Source organism: Cyclopterus lumpus, chromosome 25 (assembly GCF_009769545.1).
Source record: "Cyclopterus lumpus isolate fCycLum1 chromosome 25, fCycLum1.pri, whole genome shotgun sequence".
NCBI classification, from domain to species: domain Eukaryota; kingdom Metazoa; phylum Chordata; class Actinopteri; order Perciformes; family Cyclopteridae; genus Cyclopterus; species Cyclopterus lumpus.
In genome coordinates, this window is record NC_046990.1 from 7,240,271 (window position 1) to 7,263,982 (window position 23,712).

The 23,712-nt window shown below is 45.0% G+C and overlaps 3 protein-coding genes across 5 annotated transcripts in view; 1 reads left to right on the forward strand and 2 right to left on the reverse strand.

The window, feature by feature from the left end:
* The window catches only part of cep76 (centrosomal protein 76), a 22,951-nt gene extending 13,946 nt beyond the window's left edge, over positions 1-9,005 (reverse strand). Inside the window, exons 1-13 of one of the 2 annotated variants that reach the window (XM_034528801.1) lie at positions 8,802-9,005; positions 7,908-8,063; positions 7,622-7,706; positions 7,294-7,518; positions 6,997-7,182; positions 6,102-6,199; positions 5,866-5,994; positions 5,397-5,585; positions 3,671-3,837; positions 2,860-3,019; positions 2,282-2,455; positions 1,935-2,152; positions 824-1,173 (exon numbers count right to left, since the gene is read on the reverse strand). In XM_034528801.1, coding sequence (XP_034384692.1) covers positions 1,035-1,173; positions 1,935-2,152; positions 2,282-2,455; positions 2,860-3,019; positions 3,671-3,837; positions 5,397-5,585; positions 5,866-5,994; positions 6,102-6,199; positions 6,997-7,182; positions 7,294-7,518; positions 7,622-7,706; positions 7,908-8,063; positions 8,802-8,864 — 1,989 coding nt within the window. In that variant the 5' untranslated portion in view covers positions 8,865-9,005 and the 3' untranslated portion in view covers positions 824-1,034. Of the gene's footprint in view, positions 1-823; positions 1,174-1,934; positions 2,153-2,281; positions 2,456-2,859; positions 3,020-3,670; positions 3,838-5,396; positions 5,586-5,865; positions 5,995-6,101; positions 6,200-6,996; positions 7,183-7,293; positions 7,519-7,621; positions 7,707-7,907; positions 8,064-8,801 lie in introns of those variants that run through there. The other variant, XR_004609088.1, reaches the window with a different exon arrangement.
* A 1,154-nt stretch (positions 9,006-10,159) lies between these two features.
* ptpn2a (protein tyrosine phosphatase non-receptor type 2a) lies at positions 10,160-17,372 on the reverse strand. Its single transcript, XM_034528723.1, has 10 exons — positions 17,153-17,372; positions 16,502-16,773; positions 15,300-15,390; positions 15,088-15,188; positions 14,850-14,948; positions 13,733-13,870; positions 13,112-13,321; positions 12,797-12,943; positions 11,610-11,836; positions 10,160-11,440 (listed from the first exon to the last, which is right to left on the reverse strand). The coding sequence occupies exons 2-10, from the start codon at positions 16,556-16,558 to the stop codon at positions 11,251-11,253; spliced, it is 1,260 nt and encodes a 419-aa protein (XP_034384614.1). The 5' UTR covers positions 16,559-16,773; positions 17,153-17,372; the 3' UTR covers positions 10,160-11,250.
* Positions 17,373-17,407: 35 nt separating this feature from the next.
* seh1l (SEH1-like (S. cerevisiae)) lies at positions 17,408-23,074 on the forward strand. Of its 2 annotated transcripts, none has more exons than XM_034528726.1 (9): positions 17,408-17,604; positions 17,824-17,874; positions 18,029-18,175; positions 18,639-18,850; positions 19,476-19,574; positions 19,686-19,826; positions 19,948-20,102; positions 21,062-21,215; positions 22,855-23,074. In XM_034528726.1, the coding sequence occupies exons 1-9, from the start codon at positions 17,494-17,496 to the stop codon at positions 23,030-23,032; spliced, it is 1,248 nt and encodes a 415-aa protein (XP_034384617.1). In that variant the 5' UTR covers positions 17,408-17,493; the 3' UTR covers positions 23,033-23,074. The 2 variants fall into 2 exon arrangements, with proteins under 2 accessions (XP_034384617.1, XP_034384616.1); XM_034528725.1 differs by lacking the exon at positions 22,855-23,074 and adding an exon at positions 22,368-22,578 and having other exon boundaries at positions 17,409-17,604.
* Positions 23,075-23,712: the final 638 nt, after the last annotated feature.

A 23,712-nucleotide genomic window follows, 5' to 3' on the forward strand; every position in this document is an offset into this window, starting at 1 on the left:
CTGCTCAAAGCCTTCTCCCAGCCGTACGGGTCACTTAATGCCACATGTGTTGCCCCTAACTTCTATATTATCCTGGCAATGAGCAGCATTGCAGCATAAATGATAATTACTTCACCACCACTGTCATCTTTTTTAAATATAGAGGAGAAAACAGGGAAAAAGGGAATAATTAAAATCATGGTTCAATGTTCTCTAATTCCCACCATGACAGCATTACTGTAGCGTGCTGTATTTGACCTCATGTCAGGTGGATGGGTTGTTCTTTTTAATTAGAAAGGATTGTGAAGTCCAAGGTTTGATGTGGTTTTGAAAAGCAACACACTTTGTGTTGAATATTTTATTTTATTTTTTTATAATCCTTTATTAATCCCACAATGGGGAAATTATTCTCTGCATTTTACCCAACTGGGGGTTCAGTCTTGCTCAAGGACACTTCAACTCATGCACAGAACACACTACTGACCCGATATCCACACCCCATACTTTAATTACCTAATTTAACCCTTTTTAAATTTGGTGTACGGTTATTTAATTTCTTAAATGTTCACATAGTGCGTCTCCTAGGAGCCAGTTAGTTACAATACAATAATTTGATGAAAACTGAATTATCTAGACTTTCCCATTCCATGCATCACTCTCTCATCATGGATTCTCTATTTCTATTTTATTATGTTGGTTATACACACGTCCTGGAAGAAGGCTCTTTCTAAATGGATTATTTCTCTGTTAAAAGGTTTTTTGTTGTTGTTAAAGCTTTTCCTTATCCAATGCAAGGATGGAAAGGACAGATAATGACTTAAATAAGCTCTAAAAAGTACAGTATATTAAAAAAAGGTTCCCTTTATTTACAAAAATAGATAAATAAATAAAATGATGTGTAAATGTCTGTACAAATGGAGAGACAAACGCCACAAACATGAGCAGAAGGCACCGAGTCCATTTGTATTTCAACTCATCGTGGGCCGGCTGCTCCAGAACCAGGCCTGTGGCCTCCTTCCTGTCCGGGTCACTGTGCCACACCGTCGGCGCGACGGTCAGAGCACAGAGCGGTATTTACATGCAAACATGAGCCACACGGCACAGGCGTTCTCCGGGTAGGCAAACACGCGGACGCGGACCGCGAGCCTCACGTGGTCGCCACGGCAACACACTATCTCCTCACAGAACACAGATCTGCACAGGAAGTGACAAGAGACACCGGGCATGGAATAAGATGTAGTGCATTTCTTTCATTAAATAACAAAGGCAAAATATACATAGGGAAGATTTTTACTTAAAAGAAAGACTGGATATCCTGGAGCATGGATTATGTTGAGATATATATATATATATATATATATATATATATATATATATATATATATACACAGACACTTATATATATATATATATACGTGTGTATATGTATATATATGGATTATCTGTGCTGGGCTACATGTAGAAACGATAGAACCCCCTTGTTGGGTTCTAGATTAAACCTGTGGAATATAAAAGGGTTCTTGGTAGAAACTTTGTTTGGGTTCTAGATGAAACATGTATAATATAAGCCAGATTTCTTCTGATTTCCAGGACACAGCGGAGCACTGTGTGTTCAATACTGGGAGGATCTGTAACAGAGACGAGGAATGGTGTTCCTGTAGGGAGATGTTCTTCTGTCTCTCTCCAGGAAGCTCTTAGTTTAGGATCTGCTGCAATACGCTGCAGCTGGTGGGGATTTGCTGCCCTAAGCTTGAGGTATAGTGCAAACTAAATCATCCAGAGGGAAAATTGGCAGTTTGTGTCGCTGCCTCGACTTCGATCACTGCAGGACGAGGAGGCTACTTTACAGAATATGTTGAAATGAGAGTTGGCTGAATGGAGTTTAACAATCAGATGGAGGGATTCTTCCCACTACGCTCTCCCCCCCCCCACCACAACCACCACCACTAGCTCACCTGAGGCAGGTGGCAAAGGCTCTGCGCGCATTGCGGTGCAAGAAGTGGATGGGGAAGCCTTTGAAGGTGTGCCCGTCCGGCACCGCCCTCCTCACCGCGTCCTGGAACTCCTCGTTGCCGCAGGAGACGCCGGTGCAGCGCTCCAGCTCGTAGGCCGACAGCGCCGAGGAGAGCAGGTAGGACAGGTGGTCGTCCCACACGGTCGCCAGTTCCAGGTCCTGGAGGGGCAGTAAATCTCAAACTGAATCAAGCTCAAATAAAGCAGTTGGCATTTCTCAGTGACTCATACATGACCTCAAACTCCTGAACTGTGAAGTGTCCTCATCTGGTCCGCCACTGCGGCTTACCTTCCTGTGCTCGGAAACCAGGAAGCGCATCTCCAGCTCCAGCTGGTTGCTGGCAGCAGCTGGATCCAGAGACGGGGCACAGAGTGGAGGCAGAGGGGGCAGAGAGGCAGTGGAGCCCGGGGCACAAACGGACTTCAGAGCCTCTTCGCTCATCGCTTTCCACCGAGACTGATTCTGAAGGGAAATGAGGGGAGGGGGGGAAGGGTTTTTTTCCTCTGAGTAAAAAAACCACGCGGCTCTAGCGGCCGCTGGGGCTTCGCTGCCTGCTTGAGGGTAACGCAACAGGACGGTGAGTTGCTGATGAATGGAACCGTTGCCGGTTTCATTCCCCTGGCAACCACCCACTGGCTGTCTGACTCCCACGGTCCGTTGCACTAGATATTTACACCGCATATTGAACGTGCCACAGAATATATTATTGACACTCAATTCCCCAAAAACCCTGTCCCTGCCTGTGAACACACTTACCTGGCAGAGAAAAAACAACTGTGACAAGCACGCTGACGTTTTATAATAAAATCAATAAAAAAACAACAACAATGGACATGAAAGTAACACGTGAACAAGCGTCCTGTTACCTGGAAGTCAAAGACGCAAAGCTCCACAGCGTCGGAGGGCTGCCCGTTGGCCAGGAAGCTCTGCTGGTTGAAGACGCAGCCCACAGTGCGGTAGGGGGAGGAGGGTTTGGGCTGGGGGGCCAGGGGGGGGGCGTCCGGGTCTATGGCCCGGTGCAGGTATCTGAGCATACACACGGGACATCAAGGCTCATTACTGTCATTACAAACATATTCTATAGATTATTATTATCAGTAAATCTATGAGGCTGTGCCGTTTTTGAGGGCTGGATGAAAGAATAACTTTCAACCTGGACCCTGCTTTCCCAGGAGTTTGTGTCTCAGCTGCCCGTCTACAACGTGGGCTCATGGTTGAGAAATACAATATGGTTACGTTTAATGAGGAATAAAATAGCCTTCAAATGAAAATACTACCATGAAGTAAAAATCTTTTCTTTTGTTTAAGACTGGTCAGGCCTGATATAAAAAAAACTGTCACTTGGTGTTAACAAATGTCTGTCTATGCAATAAGATCAGTGAGTTATAGACCAAACAATAATTGCTGGATAAAACTTCCAGACCTAAATAAGCACCAAAATGTAATTGTTTCTCAGATGTTGTTTCCGTCTGTCACATCCCATGGAAAAGGCATTCTGATGTGTCCCACTGACAAAAAAAAAAAAAAGACTGGCTCATGAGTTACAAAACCAAAATGTGTGCATATATATCTTTCGTATCCGACTTATGAATATCAAAAGCGGCGCAGTAAAAAGCAGCCATGTTACGCGAGTCATCGGCTGGCTGAGGAACAGGCATCAAAAGAAAAAAAAAGAACCTGTGTGCCGTCAGACTCTCCCAGAAGGTGATGCTCCCATCGGTGCCGCGGGTCAGGACCCAGGTGTGCGGCGCTCCCTTGGCTTTGGTGCCCACGCACACGTAGGCATCCAGGCCGAAGCCCAGCAGCAGGCTGCACAGCAGGGCGGCGTGGTCCTCGCAGTCCCCCTGGGGGAGGACAGACAGACGGGACTTCTGAAATATATGGAGCTACATTATCAACGTGATGTTTTAGTGTTTAGAGCTCTCTTAATTAAAGAGCAACTTTTTTTGGGGGGGGGGGTTCAATTTAGTACATGCACCCCTCGAGAGCTGCACCCATATGACGGATTCTTTTAAGCCCAGTGGGACAAACAATGAGGCTCTAGGGAGATCATTGAGCTACATATCATAAATCCTGTTCTTAAAAAGGGAATTAATTTCCATTTTCACATAAGCCCGAGTTTTACTTGGCGGCTGGCTACACAGCAAAATGTACGACAGCGTATTCCAGGATCAAAATCTAAAAATATAACAACTTCATTCATGAAATGGTCAAATTTTATATCTAAAAATAAATATTCTCGATATATTGTGACTTTATATCCAAGATATTGCAACTTTATTCTCAAAATAGAGCAACTTTAGTCTCGAAATGTATTGATTTTATTCTCGAAATATTGATATATTCCAAGTCCATATATTTAGACTGCTTTGAAGAGGTTTACGAGCCAAGCCAACTCTTCCAGTAAAGAGGCCTGGGTGGTGCTGCTGCTGCTTCATGCAGTGTGTGCTGCCTCGGCAGAATGATAGATGTTCCCCAGAAATGCTAATATGGACGGCAGCATCGCAACAGGCTGGGGACTGATGAATCTAAATTAATTTCTCCTGGAATGAAACTCATAAATCACAGCTGACAAGGGGCCACTTTATGAGAGTTGCATTGTGTCCGTCCTGCCAAGACGCTCACAGGAGGAGAGGCAGGGAACATTTATCCTGTGGTGGGTCTGGGAAATTCCCCGCTATCTCACAGATGAAAACGCATCACTCAGTCGACGCCGCACAAATCCCTCTTTCTCAGAAATGACACAAACGGCTGTGCTCAGAAATAGAGAGAATGTAAACGCAGCTGAACCGACTTCATGTGATGCTTTTGGACTCTTGGAACAAATTGCTTTTGGACAACATTCATAATGGGTAGCCGGGGCAGACTGGGGGTTACATGAGGATACGGTCAACTCTACTTTCTCCATTGATTTGATGCATTTTTTTTTTTAAGATTGTGTTCTAAGAGCGCCAGTGTAGTTATCATGTATCAATCATGATGTCATTGACTTTTAAGGATCATGAATATTTGTACACTGTTCCTTTCATCTCATCTTTCAGCACACATCGTCATAAATAGAATGAATTATAGAGGATGTTAAAACTTAAAATGTGTAACTGATCTAATGTGCTGGCGTTGCTAATAGTTTAGCCTTCTGCTAACGGCTAAGCCTTTAGCTACCGTTAGCAGAAGGCTTAGCGGGCAGAGATGTTAGCATATTGCTAACCGTAGCCTTGAGCCAAGGAAGCAGAAAAGAGTGTCGGTGTGTCACGTGATTTCATTGGGTGACAACACGAGCACAGTAAAGCTGCCGCTGTTCTTTATGAATTTAGAAAAGCTGCCTACACCAGGTGTGAGAAGCCTCGTCTCCGTCTTTGACAGTTCAGATCTTAATGTGCACCGCCGGGCCGGTTCTCCTTACCTTCCCTCTACACAGGAAAGCCATTAAAGTGCACCACTGCTCCTGCTTGCCTCCTCCTCCCACCACCGGGGCCTTCTCGTGGGCCAGCAGGCTGACGAAGCGGGCCGCCTGTCGGGGGCTCTCCAGCAGCCGCCCCGCCCGCAGGACACGCACGTACGCACACGTCGGCCTGTTCACGCCGTTCTCGTCCTGCAGAGAGACACCCAAACCCACACAGGCCACGGGACAGGTTGGAGCAGATATGAATTCAACGAGTTCAGGATTCAATAATCAATAATATGAGAAGTCCTCTCCCCAAACCACAAACACACTAAACCAGGGAAACAAATGATTACGGTTGTTCTGAGGAACTTCCTAAGCGGTGTATGCATATGTATGTATGTATGTGTGTATATATAAAATAAATAAATATATATATATATATATATATATATATATATATATATATATATAAATAATTTAGACAAACCTGGGCAAAGATCTTGACCATTTTGGATTGGTTGGATGGACGTATCTCAAGGAACTCCCTCCACCACTGTTTGGCATACACCAGGAAGAGCCTCTCCTTCTCTGCCGTCCTCTGCCTCTCCAGCGATTGCTGAATGAGAAGCACACAGTGACATATAGAGAGCTCTCTCACATGTCTGGCTCCATATGGGCTCTGAGGAACATCGGTTGTCCACAGCATCCATGATGCACAGTTACCTGTGTGCTGACGACGGCGGCGCTCAGAGTCTCTGTGAGAGGAGGGAAGAGCTCCAGACTGACGGTCAGGACACCAGCCGGGACTTTACATTCACTTCCTGGAGACACGCATACATGTTACTGGAAGCTTGTTGCCACAACACTTATGGCAAAAAACATACACTTCTAGCATATGCTGAGAGAACTGTTAGTATTGTACAGTATTGGTTTCCAGCATGGGGGCTCGAACCCCTCCATAGATTTACAAGATAATCAACAGGGCAAAACATATTGTTTGGGTTCTTTTTATTTAGTTTTCTCTTCCCTTTATTGGAAAATACTACAGAGATCTAAATGTTATGGCCTCAGGCAGTTGTTAATGGTTTAAGGGCTCACCAGCCAGAAAGGTCAGGAACCAACGTTTTACAAGTTCCACTGTAAAAACATAAAACTAAATATTCTGACCGCAAACAACATTAAAGATTTCAGTGTAGCCGGGATGATCAGACAAAAGTTGTTGATTTATAGTCGTTTAGAATACATGTAATTTATAGTGTACTTCAGAATGGTTTCTAAAGATACCACTTACTTGATGGATGTGTGAAGAAACATATTCGTAAACAAAGTCATCTAAATTATTTATTTTTTAAGTATATTTATTCTTTATTTATGCAAGAGCTGTGCCTAAGGTGTATGAATGTTAGTTACTGCTGATGTGCAGGTGGAACCGTAGCTCCTCCCATCAGTGTATGAATGATGTAATGTAGTGTTGAAGCGCTTTGAGTGGTCGGAAGACTAGAAAAGATCTTCACAACTACAGGTCCATTTTTTTTTTTTTTTTAAAAAAGGCACATTAATAATTCAGTATCACACTGTCACTCCTGTATTCACTGCAGCATCATCACTAATTCCTCACCAACTCCCATCAGCTCCACGGCAAAGCAGGTCTTCCCGCTGGGCGAGCCGAGGACCGCCCTCCAGTCCAAGAAGTAGGACGAGACCAGCGCCGTCTCGCCGGAGGTGTCTGTCCTGATCAGCACCAAGTGAACCGGGTCACACAGGGACAGCATGGCGGTTGCGTCTGCCATTTTGCCGCACCCGCCTACGGTGGGCCCCCCAAAAAATGTTTAATCACAAACTAAGTATACATAATAATCTAGATAACAAATTAAGCAGCACAGTAAGAACCGCCGGTCCTGACTGACTGACGTACCTGTGCCGTCTCTGTAGACCTCGAGGAGGAAACCCTCCTTCAGGTCAGGTTCGCAGGCGCAGGGCACCGGCTTTGAGCGGAACCTCTGGTTGCGGAAGTGCAGGTAGAGCGTCAACGTAGAGCACACCTGACCAGGTAAAGGCTCTGGCTCCTGGAGGTGCTCCAGAAAGGCCTTTCCTCCAAGCACTTGGACATATAAGTGCCGTCTGGACGGGTCAATATCAGCTGAGAGAATGAAAGGAATGCCTACAATTAACCGTTCTAACCGTAAGGACAACTTGAGAGAAATTAAACAGGTTTATTTGGACTTCAACAGGACGGTTCTTACTTTTTTGCAGCAGAGTAATATTCTTGTCCACAAAGTGAGTAGCAGGCTTTGGAGGGGAGCCCGTTTCTGCATCGGTTGGGCCTTCCTACCAAAGCAGACCAACATGACAATAATATCAAAAAAGTCAGCTGGTAATTGAATTCATGCCAATTTGTACAATTGAGAACTTGTTATTTGCATCTGGGTTCAAATTAGTGTGGAATTATTGAAGAAAGTTTTGTTATTTGCGTTCAGTTTTGAACCTATGCAATCAACTGCGTAATCGCCCCGCTGCATGATGGCCGACCTGCGTAAAGTGTAGGTCCTTCATCACATCCTCTATGATGCCCCGGCGCTGCAGAGCGTGGAGGAAATCCGTCTCAGACAGGGCTCGATGTGCCCCCCCCTGGTCGTTCCTCACAGTCTCGGCCAGCACCTCTCGGATCCTCCCGTGGATGTCCATCTGGAGACCCAAAGAGACCGGATAAACACCCCATCCCCACACACGTTTTCCTCAACAAGAGCCACAAACAGAATATCTTGTGGAGACAGACTCCTTGTGCATCTTTGGTCCCTCCCCCCCCCACACACAGTAAATGCTCCATTAATAAAACTGCACTACCGCTGACATCACACATTGCCAAACATCCCTCTGTGCTGTGTGGAGTTGGGGGATCAAAATGCAGCAGCGCTCAGGGTCTGAGCGAGGAAGAAGTACCCATCAAGTTCATCATTACCAGTAGACCTATAAGAATTGTCAGGGCTAAGCTTCTCATTGAACTCTTCCTGTTTCCAAATAGAGATTGTGAGATTCATGTTTGACAGGAATATCTAATTATAGTGGTTCTCATACTGAACCAGTTGCTAAGAATAATCACAGAGGACCAATACTAAATGGATTCTAACACTGGCCATCTGACCTACTTCCCTGTACTCCAGAGGGCAGTCTCTGGGGAAGATACCAACCAAAACGTTGTTACATAATGCCATCATATACATATTTGGTCCAGCCGAACTTCATAAAAGACCAGATCTTTAAAAAAAGGATGTATAATGTGTACTCTTCAATGGGCACGTGGACTTTAATGTGCGATATGTGTTTTTCCCTTCAAGAAACCCAATATGACTATTAAAGCACGCCTCAAACGGGACTGTTTACTTGCTACGTGCAGAGAAACACGGGGTTAAGGAGCTCGCTCACCTTGAGCAGATGGTCGTGAATAATCTGCTTCAGCTCGGAAGCTTTCTCTGGAGGCAGAGACATCACCGCCGTTAGTGACAGGGCGCTGTTAGAAACGTGACACTCGTGTTGAAGCAATGCTCGATCGTGGTAAACATGTTGTGCTCTGTAACATAATGCCGTTTGTGTGATAGCCCCGTGGATGACAACCCCACAACTGCCAGTTTGAACTGTGGCGGACAAGCGAGCGGGAACGCGTCCCCGAGGATGCCTGACGGCGCCCTGTGGTCAATATTGTTGTTTTCGACCATGTTGACCTGGAACGAGGTAATAAAAGTCGAGTGGGATATCGCTAAAGGTCCCCTTTATTTTAGGAGAAGTTTAATTACATTTATTTTGAATGAATATATGACATTTATTCAGGGATTATCTTCGGCACCCTGTTGTCGCGTGTGCAGCGACAACCGGTAAAGGACCCCTCTGTAGTCCAAATAGCAACAGCCGTTAGATCTTTCTTCTTCTTTTTACCAGTTATTATTTTATATTAAATCAACTAGTTTCATACAATTCAGATGTTTTGCTTTCTAATATATAGCATTTATATGATTATACTTGTTATAGTAGTCATAGGGTGCGAGGAGGGGTCAGCTAATATAACAAATACAGTACTTCCTTCTCCACACACGTCTATTCCATCCCACAGACGAGAGGAAATTCAATTGCTACAGTAGTCGATATGAGCATGGCCTCTTCTTGAAATATTGAATCAGTTCCTGGAACACGTGGTGGGAGGCCTCCCGTCTGGATGCATTGATTTAGCTCTCGGGTCGGGAATGAAATTACGAGTGGAGCGCAGCAGAGCTGTGGGCTGGACACTGTGAAGCTGCTTTTCACTCACACAAGAACACAAGCAGACAAGAAGGGTTTGGTAACTAAACAAACAAACAAAAAAAGTTTTATTTTAGGAAGTATTTCATGTTTTGTTTGCTCTCCTCCCCCCCCCCCTCCTCTTTCGAGAACACCATCCGTCATGTTCTCACAGCATTGTACAAAAAAAAAAACTCCCACGGTAATCTTAAGTGTGGAAAAAACAACAATGAATGGAATGTTATGCACAAACTCCTCTGGGTCCAATGAGCCAAAGCCATGTCCAACTGGAAATTCAGCCACTCACTCACTTCCCCTTCAGGGGGTCAGTAGGTGCTCATGACACATTTGGTGTACAATCAACTCTTGATACCACTCCCTGTATCACACCTCAAGTTGCTACAAACTGGCCAATGGGGCGCTAGCGTGTTACTCATGTTACATGGGAAACAACAGCTCTCATCAAAACCTTTATCTTGGAGCGCACACTTTTTTTTATTTTCTAGTCTTTCTTCCATTAAATTCACTTCAAGGCACATTTAAAGCTATCTCCAACCACGATCTCCTCTCCGAAACCATCTCCTCAATTGCACTGCTATAGCTTTAGATTGGTCCCTGTCAATTCAACACCAATTGTTCGCCACATCTGTGTTCAAATTAAGAAGACACGCGTCAGTTTTGTGTCAGTTATGTTTAAGAGATTCCAACGGGAAAAAAATAAATGCATTGCAGGACAATATTTCATAATTTAAACAGCTTGCCTGGCGGTTAGGGACACCGTTACTTTGGTTTTCCTAAATTAAACTCGAAAGTACACACATGAACCCATCCAGTGGGTACATACATGCAATAAGGAGTTACGGACATTTACGATGAACGCGACAACCAAAATGTATGAAACAAAAGGTGCTCGTATAACAGAAATACAAGGTTTAAAACATCAGCAGGGCAGCTCTCTATGAAGTATCCAGTCACACAAAAATATATATCTGGCCGTATTGGGGTGCCCTGCTAAATGTGAGTGGAAGAACGAGTGGTGCTCTGGAAAAAACCTCTACATTTGTGCATGATATGCACATTTCATTGCAGAAAAAAAGCAACTATTTGGCTCTGGGCTCTTATGATGGGATGGACAGTCAACGCAAAAAGTTATTTGAAATGTTAAAGGTATCCACGGACGATCGCCACGCACCTGACCGTTACAATAAGGAAAAAACTCAAAACTTGTCAGAGTTATTATGTTTCTCTTGCTTTGCACTGCACCTTCTGTAAGTTTGCTCTCGAAGCGATTCGCTGTGATACAGTACATTCATCGAGTGGCAAGAAGGAAATGAAATCGTCGTGCTGGCACCAAGATCCTGAGATGTTACTAATTTTTTTTTCTTTGTTAAGATCTTAACATGAAAAATACACACACACACACACACACACACACTTTTTTTTTGATCTAGCGCTCTCGCATTTTCTGACCTTAAGAAATAAATACCCTTCGTTATGCTTGTGTTACTGCTCTAGTCTACTTAGGGAAGTACCTAATCCCAGGTACTGGTGCAAAATAGGGGTCCAGGTTTTTGTTGTTTTTTCTTTTCATTTCAAAGTGTATTCACTGGGCGTACATCCAGCACACCAGCAGGCCCACGGCCACGGCCGCCCCGGCACCGACGTTGAGCAGGATGGGTCTCCAGTACAGCCACTGGTCTCGTTTCCTCTCCGAGTGGCTCAGTCTCTGTTTCATCTGCTGGACCTTCTGCGAGGTGCTGGCGATCCTCTCCTCGCGGTGTCGCTTTCTGACACTGAAAGAAAAGAGCCGATTTAGCGGGTGAGTGGTCGGCAGTGATCCAGCTCACACACAGTGACACCGAGCTCAATTATTGCATAAGAATAAGAACTGGAACTGCCATGAGGGATGAGAGATGCATTTCTCTGGGGGTCTAAAAAGCAGATGGCGAGCTCGCTACTTACAGCCCCGAGTCCTCTGCCACGTTGTGGTCCGGGCCGCCCGGCTCCCCTGCCCCCAGCTGACCTCCCGTGGCGGCCTGGGGCTCCAGACGGGGTCCTGGCTGACCGTTGGGCATGCTGTCGTTGAGGTGAGGCAGGGGTGGAGTTGGTGGAGGAGGGGGTGGAGGTGGTGGTGGAGGGGGCAGCTCTGGCTCCAGGTTGTCTCCTGACATCTCTCTCGGCTTGTTCGGCTATGAACAGAGAGACGAGACACAGAGACGCACGGTCACGACGGAGAGGACCGAGCTGAGAGAACACTTTGTGTTTATACTATTTCAATTAACAGACTGAACGCTTAAGAATAGCTGTGCTAAATACACTTCATGGGGGCTGTCTCAAATGGATAGCAGCGACATTTAAGTAGAAAAACAGTTTTCATAACACATTATGGCAATAATATACTATGCTGCGATTCCAAAACAAAAGGAGAAATGGGCAGAGGCATTGATGCAGTTTTGCTTTCAAGCTATTATCAGGACCAGGTAGAGGAAACAATAGAAAGATGAGGTGTGCCGGCTGATTGCTCCGTTGCACAATGATACTGATAATAGGTTTTAAAGTAATAGGAAAAAAAAGCATGATACTGCAACAACGCCCGTCTTTAAGGGGCAGTTGCAACCATGAGGATTCATTTAATCGCATATTAGTTCTAAATCAGAGTTTAGCAATGATTACATCCAGATTCTGTTGCTCAATTAATAACTCAGTTTTCTTGTCTTTAATCAATATGACGCGTGCTTGATGAACAAAACGCTACGTCTTAAAGCCAGCTTTACGTTTTTATTTCTCCTCCTTCCGAGGAAAAACTTGTTGGCCCGATGAACGGAGCAACATAGGTCAAATATTATAGGATTTTGAAAAACGGACAACCGCACTGAACCAGTCAATCCCCCAACTTTCTTTGGGGAACTTGATTATTTTGCTCAATCCATCTCAAAGAGATGGAACCCCCCTTCAAGTGTAAGTTTAAAGTGAATACTGGATCACGTACTGGATCTAAATTTGAGTTTCGGTGCAAAATAATTCAATATAACCACATTTTGTGTGAAAAACTAAAACAGTTGTTTAAAATGGAATCTTTCTTCATTTCTTTTAGCTCGTTTTAAAAGCTTGTTGCAACGTGATTTCAAGTTTTAAGATTTTAAGTTTACCGCCGGGATGAGCTTGGCTCCCTCGATGACCGCCATGTAGGAGAAGCGGAGCTGGTCGGGGGTCTGGATCAGGCCCATGCGGTATTCCCTCATGTCCAGCAGCACCTTCTGTATGTCCACCGACGACGGGGTCTTCCTCCTGTCCATCTGCAAAGCACATCGACATGTTGGGGATACAGATTAAAAAAAAAAGAGGATCTAAACTGACTAAGGGACATCCATACTACTTTTACTGCAGTAAAAACAATGTGAGTATTTGTTCCACAGCGGTCTATCAGGCTCCACTCCCCCCCCCCCTCCTCTCCCTGTCCTCACCAGCACCAGGCAGGTGTCCACCAGGGCCAGGGTTCCCGAGCGTCCGATCCCAGCGCTGCAGTGCACCACCGAGGGCCCGTGCTCCGGTCCCAGCGAGCCAGACTCCCGGACCTTGAAGAGGAAGTTGAGGAAGGAGGCCGGGGATTCCGGGACGCCGAAGTCAGGCCACGTGGTGTAGTGAAAGTGGTAGAGTTCCCTCGATTCCCCCGTCTGCAGCGGAGCGTGATGTCAGGCCACGTTTTGGGGCAGAGTGGAGACAAGAGTTCTGCATGACTCGGGGCTCGTTTGTCACTTGGAACCCCACCCACCCCCTCACTGGTAGAAACAGAGCACATCTCCACAGGTGTACACTCCAGCTGTGGCTACACTTCAATGCCAGACCACATGCAAAGGTGGGTCCGCAGAGAACTTTGAGGGAAATGACTTTATCGCCGAACCGGATGAGCTTTGTAAGCGGCTATTCCTCAATGATATAGAATAAGCAGTATAAAGATATCGTGGGGACTTGACAAGCATAACCCTCGGGCTCGGACGCTGGGCTTTACAAAAAGCTACGACCACGCAGGAGAAACGGTTCAAACTCCTCTTCATAAAAACACTTTGTCTGCTTCTCGTGCTCACCACTGTGTTCTGCAGTTCCAGCACTCGGATGGTGTAATAGGACTGGTCCTCCTCTGAAAGCAGCCTGACAACGAACCCCGTGTCCGTGAAAGACATCTGCAGCTCCTCCGTGGTGGGCCAGTACTGTGCACACTTTTCCTGTTGAGACAGAACTAAATGAGTGGACTTAGCAGTCAATCGTGCCGAGAGACTAAACCCGAGAGGACTTGGCAGCTTGTTTACCACTAGTCATAAATAAGCAGCTCCCACAAAGCACTGCAACTCTGACGAGACCGCCTGCACGCTGTGAGGCAAATCCTAAAGCCCCGTTACGCTGAAAGCTGTGTTCTAGTTCCTCGTTTTCACATTCATCTGCTGAAGGTGCTCACCTTAAAAAAGGAACAGTTCAACCCAAAAATGAATAATTACAAAAATAAATATGACATCTTTTTTCAGTCCAATTGTTTTGGTGGGAGTTGCCTTGCTATGGATGTAACGGTGGTAGAGATGTCTGCTATGGTTAAAATAGTCCCTACTTGAAACGAGGTCAGTAAGAGGGTCGTGCTTTCTGTTGAGCCACAAGCCGAGTGCCGTGTAGTCCCATTTTATTCAAACTGTCCCTTTAAATCTTAGTTAGTTTGGAAGCCAATAATGGGGTAGTATGCAACTTACACAAGTATAAAGTGGAAACTTTTTAATGTGAAGTAGGAGGCAGCAGTGAAACGTTTGAGATGAAAAGATAGAACAGTATACATGTGCATGTTCATAGATTCAGAATGTATCATTGGCGGAGGAGTAGATGTGACTTTTAACGAGGTTCTTCCAGCTCGTCTTTGTGGAAAAAGATTATAGCGGACACAAATTGCCATTCAAAGCGGAGGAGGGAGGTCATTGTGGGCTTAAAAGAATTCTTGAGAAATTGCTATTGAGGACCGATGAAGTGTAATGATGAAGTGCTCTTCAAGAGATGACCAGAAGAAGCAAAACACATAACATATAAAGACAGAAAACTGGTAGTTTTACTGGTAGTAGACTTAAGAATGACGGATAAAGTCAAACTATCATAGACAATGTAGGAAGAACATCCACAGCCAATACTCCTGGCACCTAGAAACAAGAAAATCAAAGATCTACTCACAGATCCCTTTTCAATGACTCTGTTGAGCATTATAACAGCTTTGGAACACTGCTCCCAAATCATCAGCCAGAAATGACCACAGGTGTTCCTCAAAGGCCCCTGTGGAAGAAATATACAGAGAGAGAGAAAGAAAATATCTTCATCAGAAGCTCACAAAGCATCAGGGGGAAATCCTGCACATCCGCCTTCAAATCTTCCCCCAGGTGTCTTAAACGGTGTGCGGACACTGCTTGTGTACCTGGCAGAGAACGTAGGCTCTCTGGGCTTCTTCCACCATGACGAGACTGGCGTTGATGTAGTCATTTTCTGAGTTTTCGAGTTTGACCCGACTGTGGTCGTCTGAAACCGGGTGGAGGCAACAACGGGGCAATTTAAAAATCACAAAAGACGTCGCTCCCTTCGCAGGAATACACAATGTCATTCACGACCTGTTTCGTTATCGGGACTCACATGGGCTGACGTCTCGGTAGCGGTTCAAATTCCGGTTCGCTGGGAGTTTGGCCACTTTGTAGGGATAGTCACTGGCTTGGTTACGGATCTCCTGTCAGAGACCAAAAACAACAAACAAACAAACAAACAAACAAGTGGGGAGTTATGAGTATCGCATTACGATGATGAGGAGTGCGAGAAACAACATCAGTAAGCATTCTACACACACCAAGATAAAAAGGTCTGTTGGATCCATTGGAACTATGGTTGTGCAGGTACGATAACCCTTTGAGGACATATCAGTTTTAGTTATTACATTAGTATATCAGTTATATTGAGCAGGAATGAGCACATAATTATGCTGATACACCTGACCAGGTTTACATAACTAGTAATGAGACATTACATCAGCTGTAAGCTTTATACCACAATGCTTTTTGACTTATCAGTCTGTTTTAACTGAAACACACACTCACTTATGTCCGTAATATTACCATCGAACTCTATAAACCGGTTCTGATTGGTAGCTGTCAAATGTGTTGTGGTGTGCAGTTCTTTCCCCCAACACTGGACAATACGTTTGCTGTCTCTTTCCTTTTATGTGATAGAGGACATATTTAACTCGTAAACAAAGCCAAACAAACCAAACTAACTAGAGTTTAACAGGCATCAGAGCAGTTTCACCTTTTACAGTAAACATGGTGAAAAGAAACACATTATGACCTTTGATTTACATTAGTAACTGTATTAAAATACATGTTCCATATAACCGTCTCTAATGAGTAATGGTGTTGTTTCCGGGGGAACTGTTTTAGAGTTGGACTGGGTGTTCCTGTGCATCTCTCAGCAGGGTACCGGCTTGCTCCTGAACACCTTAACAGCCCCCTATCCTCGGGTTAACGTGCGTCCAGCTGGTGGTGAAACACATGCGCTTTTCTCTGGAAGTCCTGACGAGTTCTCAGAAACCGAGCTGACGTCACCAGCTCGCTGAGCGACACCGAGGTGCACGCTTCCTCGCTACGGAAGTCACGGAGTCCTAGCTGCTAGTTCTCCTCTGTCCTACATATGTGCACTAAGCACGACTCCTCCGTCCTAGCTCCGAGCACTAAGCACGACCTCTACACACTAAGGGCTGTAAGTTAGCACGAGTAACGGAGTCCCAGCACCCAGACCCAGAAGAAGCAGTCCCAGGAGCCGCCGTGAGGCCCAGGGTCCAGACTTACGTTGAACAGGTTCTGCCATCTCCCGGACGAATCGATCTCCTCAAATGCTGCCTCCATCGTGTCTGGTTCCCGAGACCCTCGCTGGATGATCGCGGAGTGTTTGCAGCGGCGTTCACTAAGTCACTCCTTTGTGTCCGCCATGTGAGCAGCCGTGTGTGTGTGTGTGTGTGTGTATGTGTCACCCTGGGGATCCCTGCGGGGAGTCTGCTGCTCCAGCACAATACTGCTGCACGCTGTCGGACTTGGGTTGCCAGTTGTGGGTTTTTGTCAACCTGCCAAAAATAAAAAGTAAATCACATTGCTGTATTAAACGTAGTGTGGGTGTCACAATATATATATTTCTATATATATATATCTATATATATATCTATATATAGATATATTGTTGAATTATCGCAAACAAATATACATGTATATGTTAACATGCGTCAACATTGACCCTTGCAGTAAACTATTGCATTCTAAAAGGTAGTTTGGTCATTATTTATTATTATTATGTTTCCATAGTATACACACGGCATGATTAGAACGACAAATAAAGTAGCAAACAATACAAAATAAACATTTGACAAACACTTGTGCCATTGACCTCTTGTTTTAAAGTGTTCAATGTGAGTGCTGTTGCAAAATGTAGGTAAATATAGACCAAACCTGGCAACCCACGGTGAACGGGGGAGGAGGGGGGTTTACTTGGAAGAGTTAAAGTGTGAAGGGTTAAAGTAAACTAATATCTATTAGTCCGTTTTGCATTTTCAGATTTTTCCAAATTATATTCTGGTTGTTGTTCAATTCGGAACGACAAGTTTCACCCCAAAACATTATCTACCCGTGGGATTAAACTAAAAATTGAATGCGCCCCTCTGTGGTCAAGTGGGCTGATGCGCGCGCACTGCAAAGACCCGCCAAACATTACGCACTTGCTCGCGCACGCGCACAAGCAACATATAGACACATGACGGGCCTGCGAGGCAGCTAGGTAGCTCGTTATAACCATGTTTGTCGCGCGGAGCATTGCAGCAGACCACAAAGATCTGATTCATGACGTGTCGTACGACTTCCACGGCCGGAGAATGGCCACGTGCTCCAGCGACCAGAGTGTGAAGGTACCGTCAGCTGACGTGACGTCTCATCCAGCTCGTGTTAGCGTACAAGCTAGGCTAACTTAAGTTGTGCAGCTCATGTAAACACTGAAGAGTTGGCTTAAAATACCGCGTGCACGTGTAGTAACGTCACACCGGTCGCGCAGAAGGTGTTAATAGTTGTAAACGCAGCCAATCATCTTTGCAATACTTCCTCATATTGTTTCTCGTCTTCTCTCTCAGGTCTGGGATAAAAGCGAGAATGGAGAGTGGCACTGCACGGCCAGCTGGAAGGTAAGCCCCCTGCTGCTGGAGCCGTTGTGCCCGCTGAAGGCGGTCCTGCTCGGGTCTCCTGTGGGCTCACTGATGCACATACAGCTGGACCTCTGACTCAGACTGGTGTTGAGATTTATTTGATCTGACCACCGATGCATTCTCTCCCCTGCAGACACACAGCGGATCAGTGTGGAGAGTGACCTGGGCTCATCCAGAATTCGGGCAGGTTCTGGCCTCCTGCTCCTTCGACAGGACAGCTGCTGTGTGGGAAGAGATTGTAGGGGAGTCCAACGACAAGCAGAGAGGATTGAGCCACTGGGTTAGTGCAGCTCCAGCATCACAACAGCTACTTAAAAAAAAGAAATAAAGCGGTTGCCAGGCTGTAAACAAGGCATCAGCTTCTGGTTATCGAAGTTGAAACTATGGTTGCCATTTTAAGTCTCCTTATATTTACGTATTGGAATATATAAGCCGTTATTGAGATAGGAAGTGACCGATATAAGATTCTGGCCATATCTCCCAGCTATAGTTACTGTACACCCTTTAACAGCAATATTTAAAACATCATAATGCATACATATTTAAAAAACATATATGTTGGGGTGCATGTTTGTTGTCCCTATTTGTATGTAAAAAAAGTGGTTTCCACTGATGGCAATCCAAGGCCAATAACTGGCCAAATGGTTGCCTCCTTGTCCTTCTAAACCAGCAGAGCGATGTCACATTTTCTACAGTCTTCTGTTCCACCTGACCTACTTATTTCCACACGGTTCGGTGTTTAGATCAAGAGGACCACGCTAGTAGACAGCAGAACCTCAGTGACCGATGTGAAGTTCGCCCCGAAACACATGGGCCTGATGTTGACCACCTGCTCCGCCGACGGAGTGGTGAGGATCTACGAGGCCCCCGACGTGATGAACCTGAGTCAGTGGTCCCTGCAGCACGAGATTTCGTGCAAGCTCAGCTGCAGCTGCATCTCTTGGAATCCCTCGAGGTTAGACCGCAGTTTGACTTTGTTTGGGGGAAGAAAAACTGTGACATTGAAATGTATAGAAGAGTTGTTCATTTCAAGTCTTCGCTCCAATGTACCTCCTCGTTGAAATACAAATCAGTATTCGCAAGAAACATAGTGTTGTGTAAAGACAAAATCTATGATCTGAAGAGCTGGTTGAGTGGAGTTGGAGGATTTGGTCGAAACAAAACTCCAGATTAATTTACTTAAATAATAATGCGACATGACAATTAACTTTGGTTGTGCAACCAAACGAATACGACCAATCACAATAGAGATGCTATTAAGACCAGATTGTGGGACGGAGTATGGAAAGGGTTGCTCGGTGAACGGTTGGTAACAGCAGTGAACTTCATGAACCGAAAGCTTTGCCCGATGTGAAACAAAACACACTTTGAAGAACCAATAACTTACGATAACTTACAACAATAGCCAAGACGGACATCCAATGAAATCATTGGTCTTTACATTAATAAAAGCAGAGAGTTGGTCCAATAAGTAACATTCTGTCAGGACTCAACTATTTAAATAGAAGGTTCTCTTTGCTGCCAACCTTTTTTGTATTTTAAGTATGACACTCCTCTTGTGTGTCCTCCCTACCACCCAGCTCTCGTGCCCACCAGCCAATGTTTGCAGTGGGGAGCGACGACAGTAACGTGACGTACAGCGGGAAAGTCCAGATCTATGAGTATAATGAAAACACGAGGTAGGCACTCCCAGTTGTGTTGTCTTTTTTATAAGAAATACAAAATGACAAGGCAGTTAAGAAGAGAACTCGATGATTGTTACAAATGTTTTCTTACCCAATGTTGTAAAGGAAATATGCTAAAGCCGAGACTCTGATGACGGTCACCGACGCGGTCCATGACATCGCATTCGCCCCGAACCTGGGGAGGTCCTTCCACGTGCTCGCCATCGCAACGAAAGATGTTCGAATCTTTAAGCTCGTCCCCATGAGGTGACTTATTTCCATAAACGTGCACGCACCTCCACAGCCGCAACTGTTTCAAAACGGGTCTAGAAGACAGAAATGACAAACTACCACTGTGTAAACTGCCTTTTCTGATCCCTCGGGACAGAAAGGAGAGCGCCTCTACGGGACCTACCAAGTTGGAGGTGCAGATTGTGGCTCAGTTCGACAACCACAACTCCCAGGTATGGCGTGTGAGCTGGAACATCACCAGCACCCTGCTGGCTTCTTCTGGTGATGACGGCTGTGTGCGCCTCTGGAAAGGTGAGCGATTGGTGTTGCTCCGGTTGTCGTCTACTCATCAGTCTTCCTTTTTAGTTTAGCGACGGCTATATTGACTTTTTTTTGTTCTTTTTTTTTGTGCAACATGTTTAAAGCTTTAAAGTTGTTGAGTGACTTTGGCAGATGCGTTGTGATAGTCAATTTTAGGCTGAAGTCCCACTGTTCAGGTCGATGCTCAGGGCATTTGAGCCCATGTGGTGTGGGCCCTAACCTCGTGGCTATCGGGTCGCACGGATGAAGTTATTCTCAAATCATCAGAGTTGTTTCAATGTACACTACTCTAGAATTGGGCCAGTGTAAACCATTTTTTTAATGTTTGATCCTAAGCCAATCATGGAACTGTACCAGGGTACCGTATTTCACCACTAGGTGTCAGACTTCACTCAGCTGCTGCTCCAGAGTGGAACCTAAAAAAACAGAAGCCTTCCTCTGTTGTACTCCTGACTGAACTGTACCTGAACAAAGTCAGGACTGAAATCTATCTTCAAGGATTTTCCTTTTGTATTGAAGGGAAATGGCTACAAAAATGTGCAAAGATCGCATCAAACTCCAGCGACGGCACATAAAAAACGATTCGCCTGCAAGCAAATGCGTAAATAAATAGTTTGGAGCATTGGGCAACAAATACAATAAAAGAGCTGACTTTGTTGAGACTGTCCGTCTATAGACACACACACAACCAAACAGCGCTATCCGTATGAGAATAACTCGTAATTATTAAAGTCAGTGCATAATGAATGTTGTCGTTGTGCCTTAGCTCCTTCTCATGTCCCATTGCAATCATACATGTGTGTCATGGAAAAGAGAGAAAATAGAGAAATAAGGACCGTACCAAATGACACATTCTTCCATCTGCTTTTTCCACTTTTGTGGAGGAAGTCACTTGGTCGATCCTGTTGCAGCGTGAACTCTTACTTAACCTCCCGCGTCCTCCTCTGCAGCAAACTACATGGACAACTGGAAGTGCACAGGCATCCTGAAGGGGGACGGCAGCCCACTCACCGGCTCCTCCGGTCAGCCCACAGCCATGAGCACCGTTGTGGGCTCCTCGGTCCAGACCTCCCAGAACGCCCTGAACGGGATGTCAGCAGGAAGGTAGGTGGTGTGGTGCGTCCGCCGCCACTCACCCAGCCCGAGCCGGTCAGAGCCGGTCAGAACTGACAGCTTCTCATGCCTCGCACTGACCGGGACGGCCACCGCTCACTGACAACCCTCCTGTGCCCCCCCACCCCCCACTGACCAAATGATGCACTCATGCAAAGAGCTTGGCTTCCGAGCCTGCGGAGTTGGATGTGCTGTGGTGTTTGTTTATTTTTTTAAAACATTTTTTCTTTTAATTTTCTTTTCTTTTTAAATAAGTGATTTCCTCTTGACTTGTACAGATGCATGTAAGAGTAGTTTCCACTTTGCGTTGTTAGCGTTAAACATACTCTAAAATAAACCGCTTTTATATAACATTTGATATGTGACGGTTATTTCAAATTTATATTTTGGGAATGCAGCAGAACCATTGTGGTGTTGGGTAATATCATTTTGTAAATATTGAGAAATCTGATCCGCTTGAGCGCCTACATCTCTATTCCCATTTTGAGAAGAGCGATTAAATCAAAGTTGAGTAATTATTTTCATCATCCCACTTTTCAATTTCAATGCATTCTTGAGCAAGTAATGCCAAACTCTTTGCTGAGGAGAACCGCGTGAATGGAGCTCATTAACCAACCGTAATAACAATATGTGTATTGAGGATGAACACACGGGTATGAATACAGCCACTGACATTTGTGACATTAAAGTGAGAATATTTAACTTGTCAAAAGAGATAACAAATGAAATGTTGAATTCATAAGAAAAATAAAACTCACACTCAATTCAGTGCACTCATTTTATTGTTACTCCAGTAGCTTTAAGTGGCCCACTTCCTGTTGACTTTCTGACTCTTCATCTGCTATTGGTACAGGTAAATATTTGTTCATATTTGATGTTCGATGAAACAAGGTTCAAAAGTGTGAAACTGAGTCGGTACGTGGCTGTATTTATGTTCAACTTTAACACCCTCTTAACTTAACAAAACCTCTTTATTTACCACCTGCGCATGACATACTCTGTTGCCTTCTCGCCGTAACCCAAGTGAAACACAGACTAGATGTTTGCAAAAATGACTTTGTATAAAAGGTTTTCTTGCATTCCAGTTGTTTGGAGTGGGCTTGTTTATAAATAATGTGGTGTTGTACTGCTTGTTGCATGCAGGATTGGCAAGAGAGCTCCCTTTGCCCCTCCCCTGCGGCAGCTGACCTCTCCAAAGACATACCAGCATCCTGCGTATTACTAGTCTCCTCTGCACCAGCTGCCTCTTGTGTCAATGCATTGAAGATATGTCATGTCCTATCTGAATACTTATTGGTTAAAGGCTCTGTTATGGAATTAAAACCTGCACGGTTCTGTTTTTCCACAGCTTCCACTTTGTCTTGATTCCAACATGTTTGTTAAATAACCATGCACACATCCACCTTTTTGATAGATTAACCCACATTACTACTGTCATATTCTCCCCTCCCTTTTTTTCCTGTTTAGTTTCTAAAGCATACGTGCAAACTCTTTTTTTTTTTTAAATCTCTCATTTCTACCTTTTGACGTGTCCCCCCCCCTCCTCTCCCCCATTCCATCGTCATCGTCTTCCCACTGTCCTGTGTGTTTGTCATCTGCGTCTCCATCCATTTTTTTTGTGTTGCTTCAGGTATTTCTTCCCGCCTCTGGATCCTCCCAGAGCGGGGACCAGGTATGGTCACCTGCTGCCTCCCTCCTCTCTCATAGAGCACTGTGACGCTGAGCCCACTCAGCCTCAGCAGCAGGCTCCTCCCCACAGACTGTACTCTAGAGCACTGCTGCCCTTACCAGAGGCTGAGGGACTGTGATTTTAGGCCTGTTTATAAAAAGGGATTGGGGACGACCACACAAGTGCCATTCATTTCTAATAAAAATTCTGTTTTCTAAATGTGTAGTTTTTTTCCTTCAATGGTGATTTTGTGAAATTTGCATTACATGGCCAGTGAAGCGTTGGTGAAAAGGTCGGTCCCAACTGTTGACACTAAATGAATGATATTCATTATACTTTTTAACTGGTATGATTCTTTGAAGGCCTATTTTTTTGGAAACTAAGAAATGTCTGCTCTCAGACATGAAACTCTCAGACTCTAAATGAAGGGAAATAAATGCTAGGACAACATTGAATTTCGTGGCTCACTCGTGTCGATGCCTCCAGAACTGGATTCCATGAGATGCAGCTGTCTGAACCAAGACTTTCAGCTGCTTGGGAGTCTTGATCCAACAAGCTCCGGTAACTAATATACTGTACTCTTTGCTGTTATGTCCCTCTGTATGGTATAGAACAAAACATCGTTCAACCTAATACTGGATTTCCACAGTTTATTATATATTTCTGTATTCTATATTGCCATTCAGCTTGTGAGGACACACACTCCATGGATGCAGCGATGGGCCGCTGTCCAAAGTATCTAAAAGTCCGACGGAGTGACGTGGCTACCAGCCTGTCGGGATTGACAATTTCCTCCTCCTCTGTTTTGTTGTCCAATCA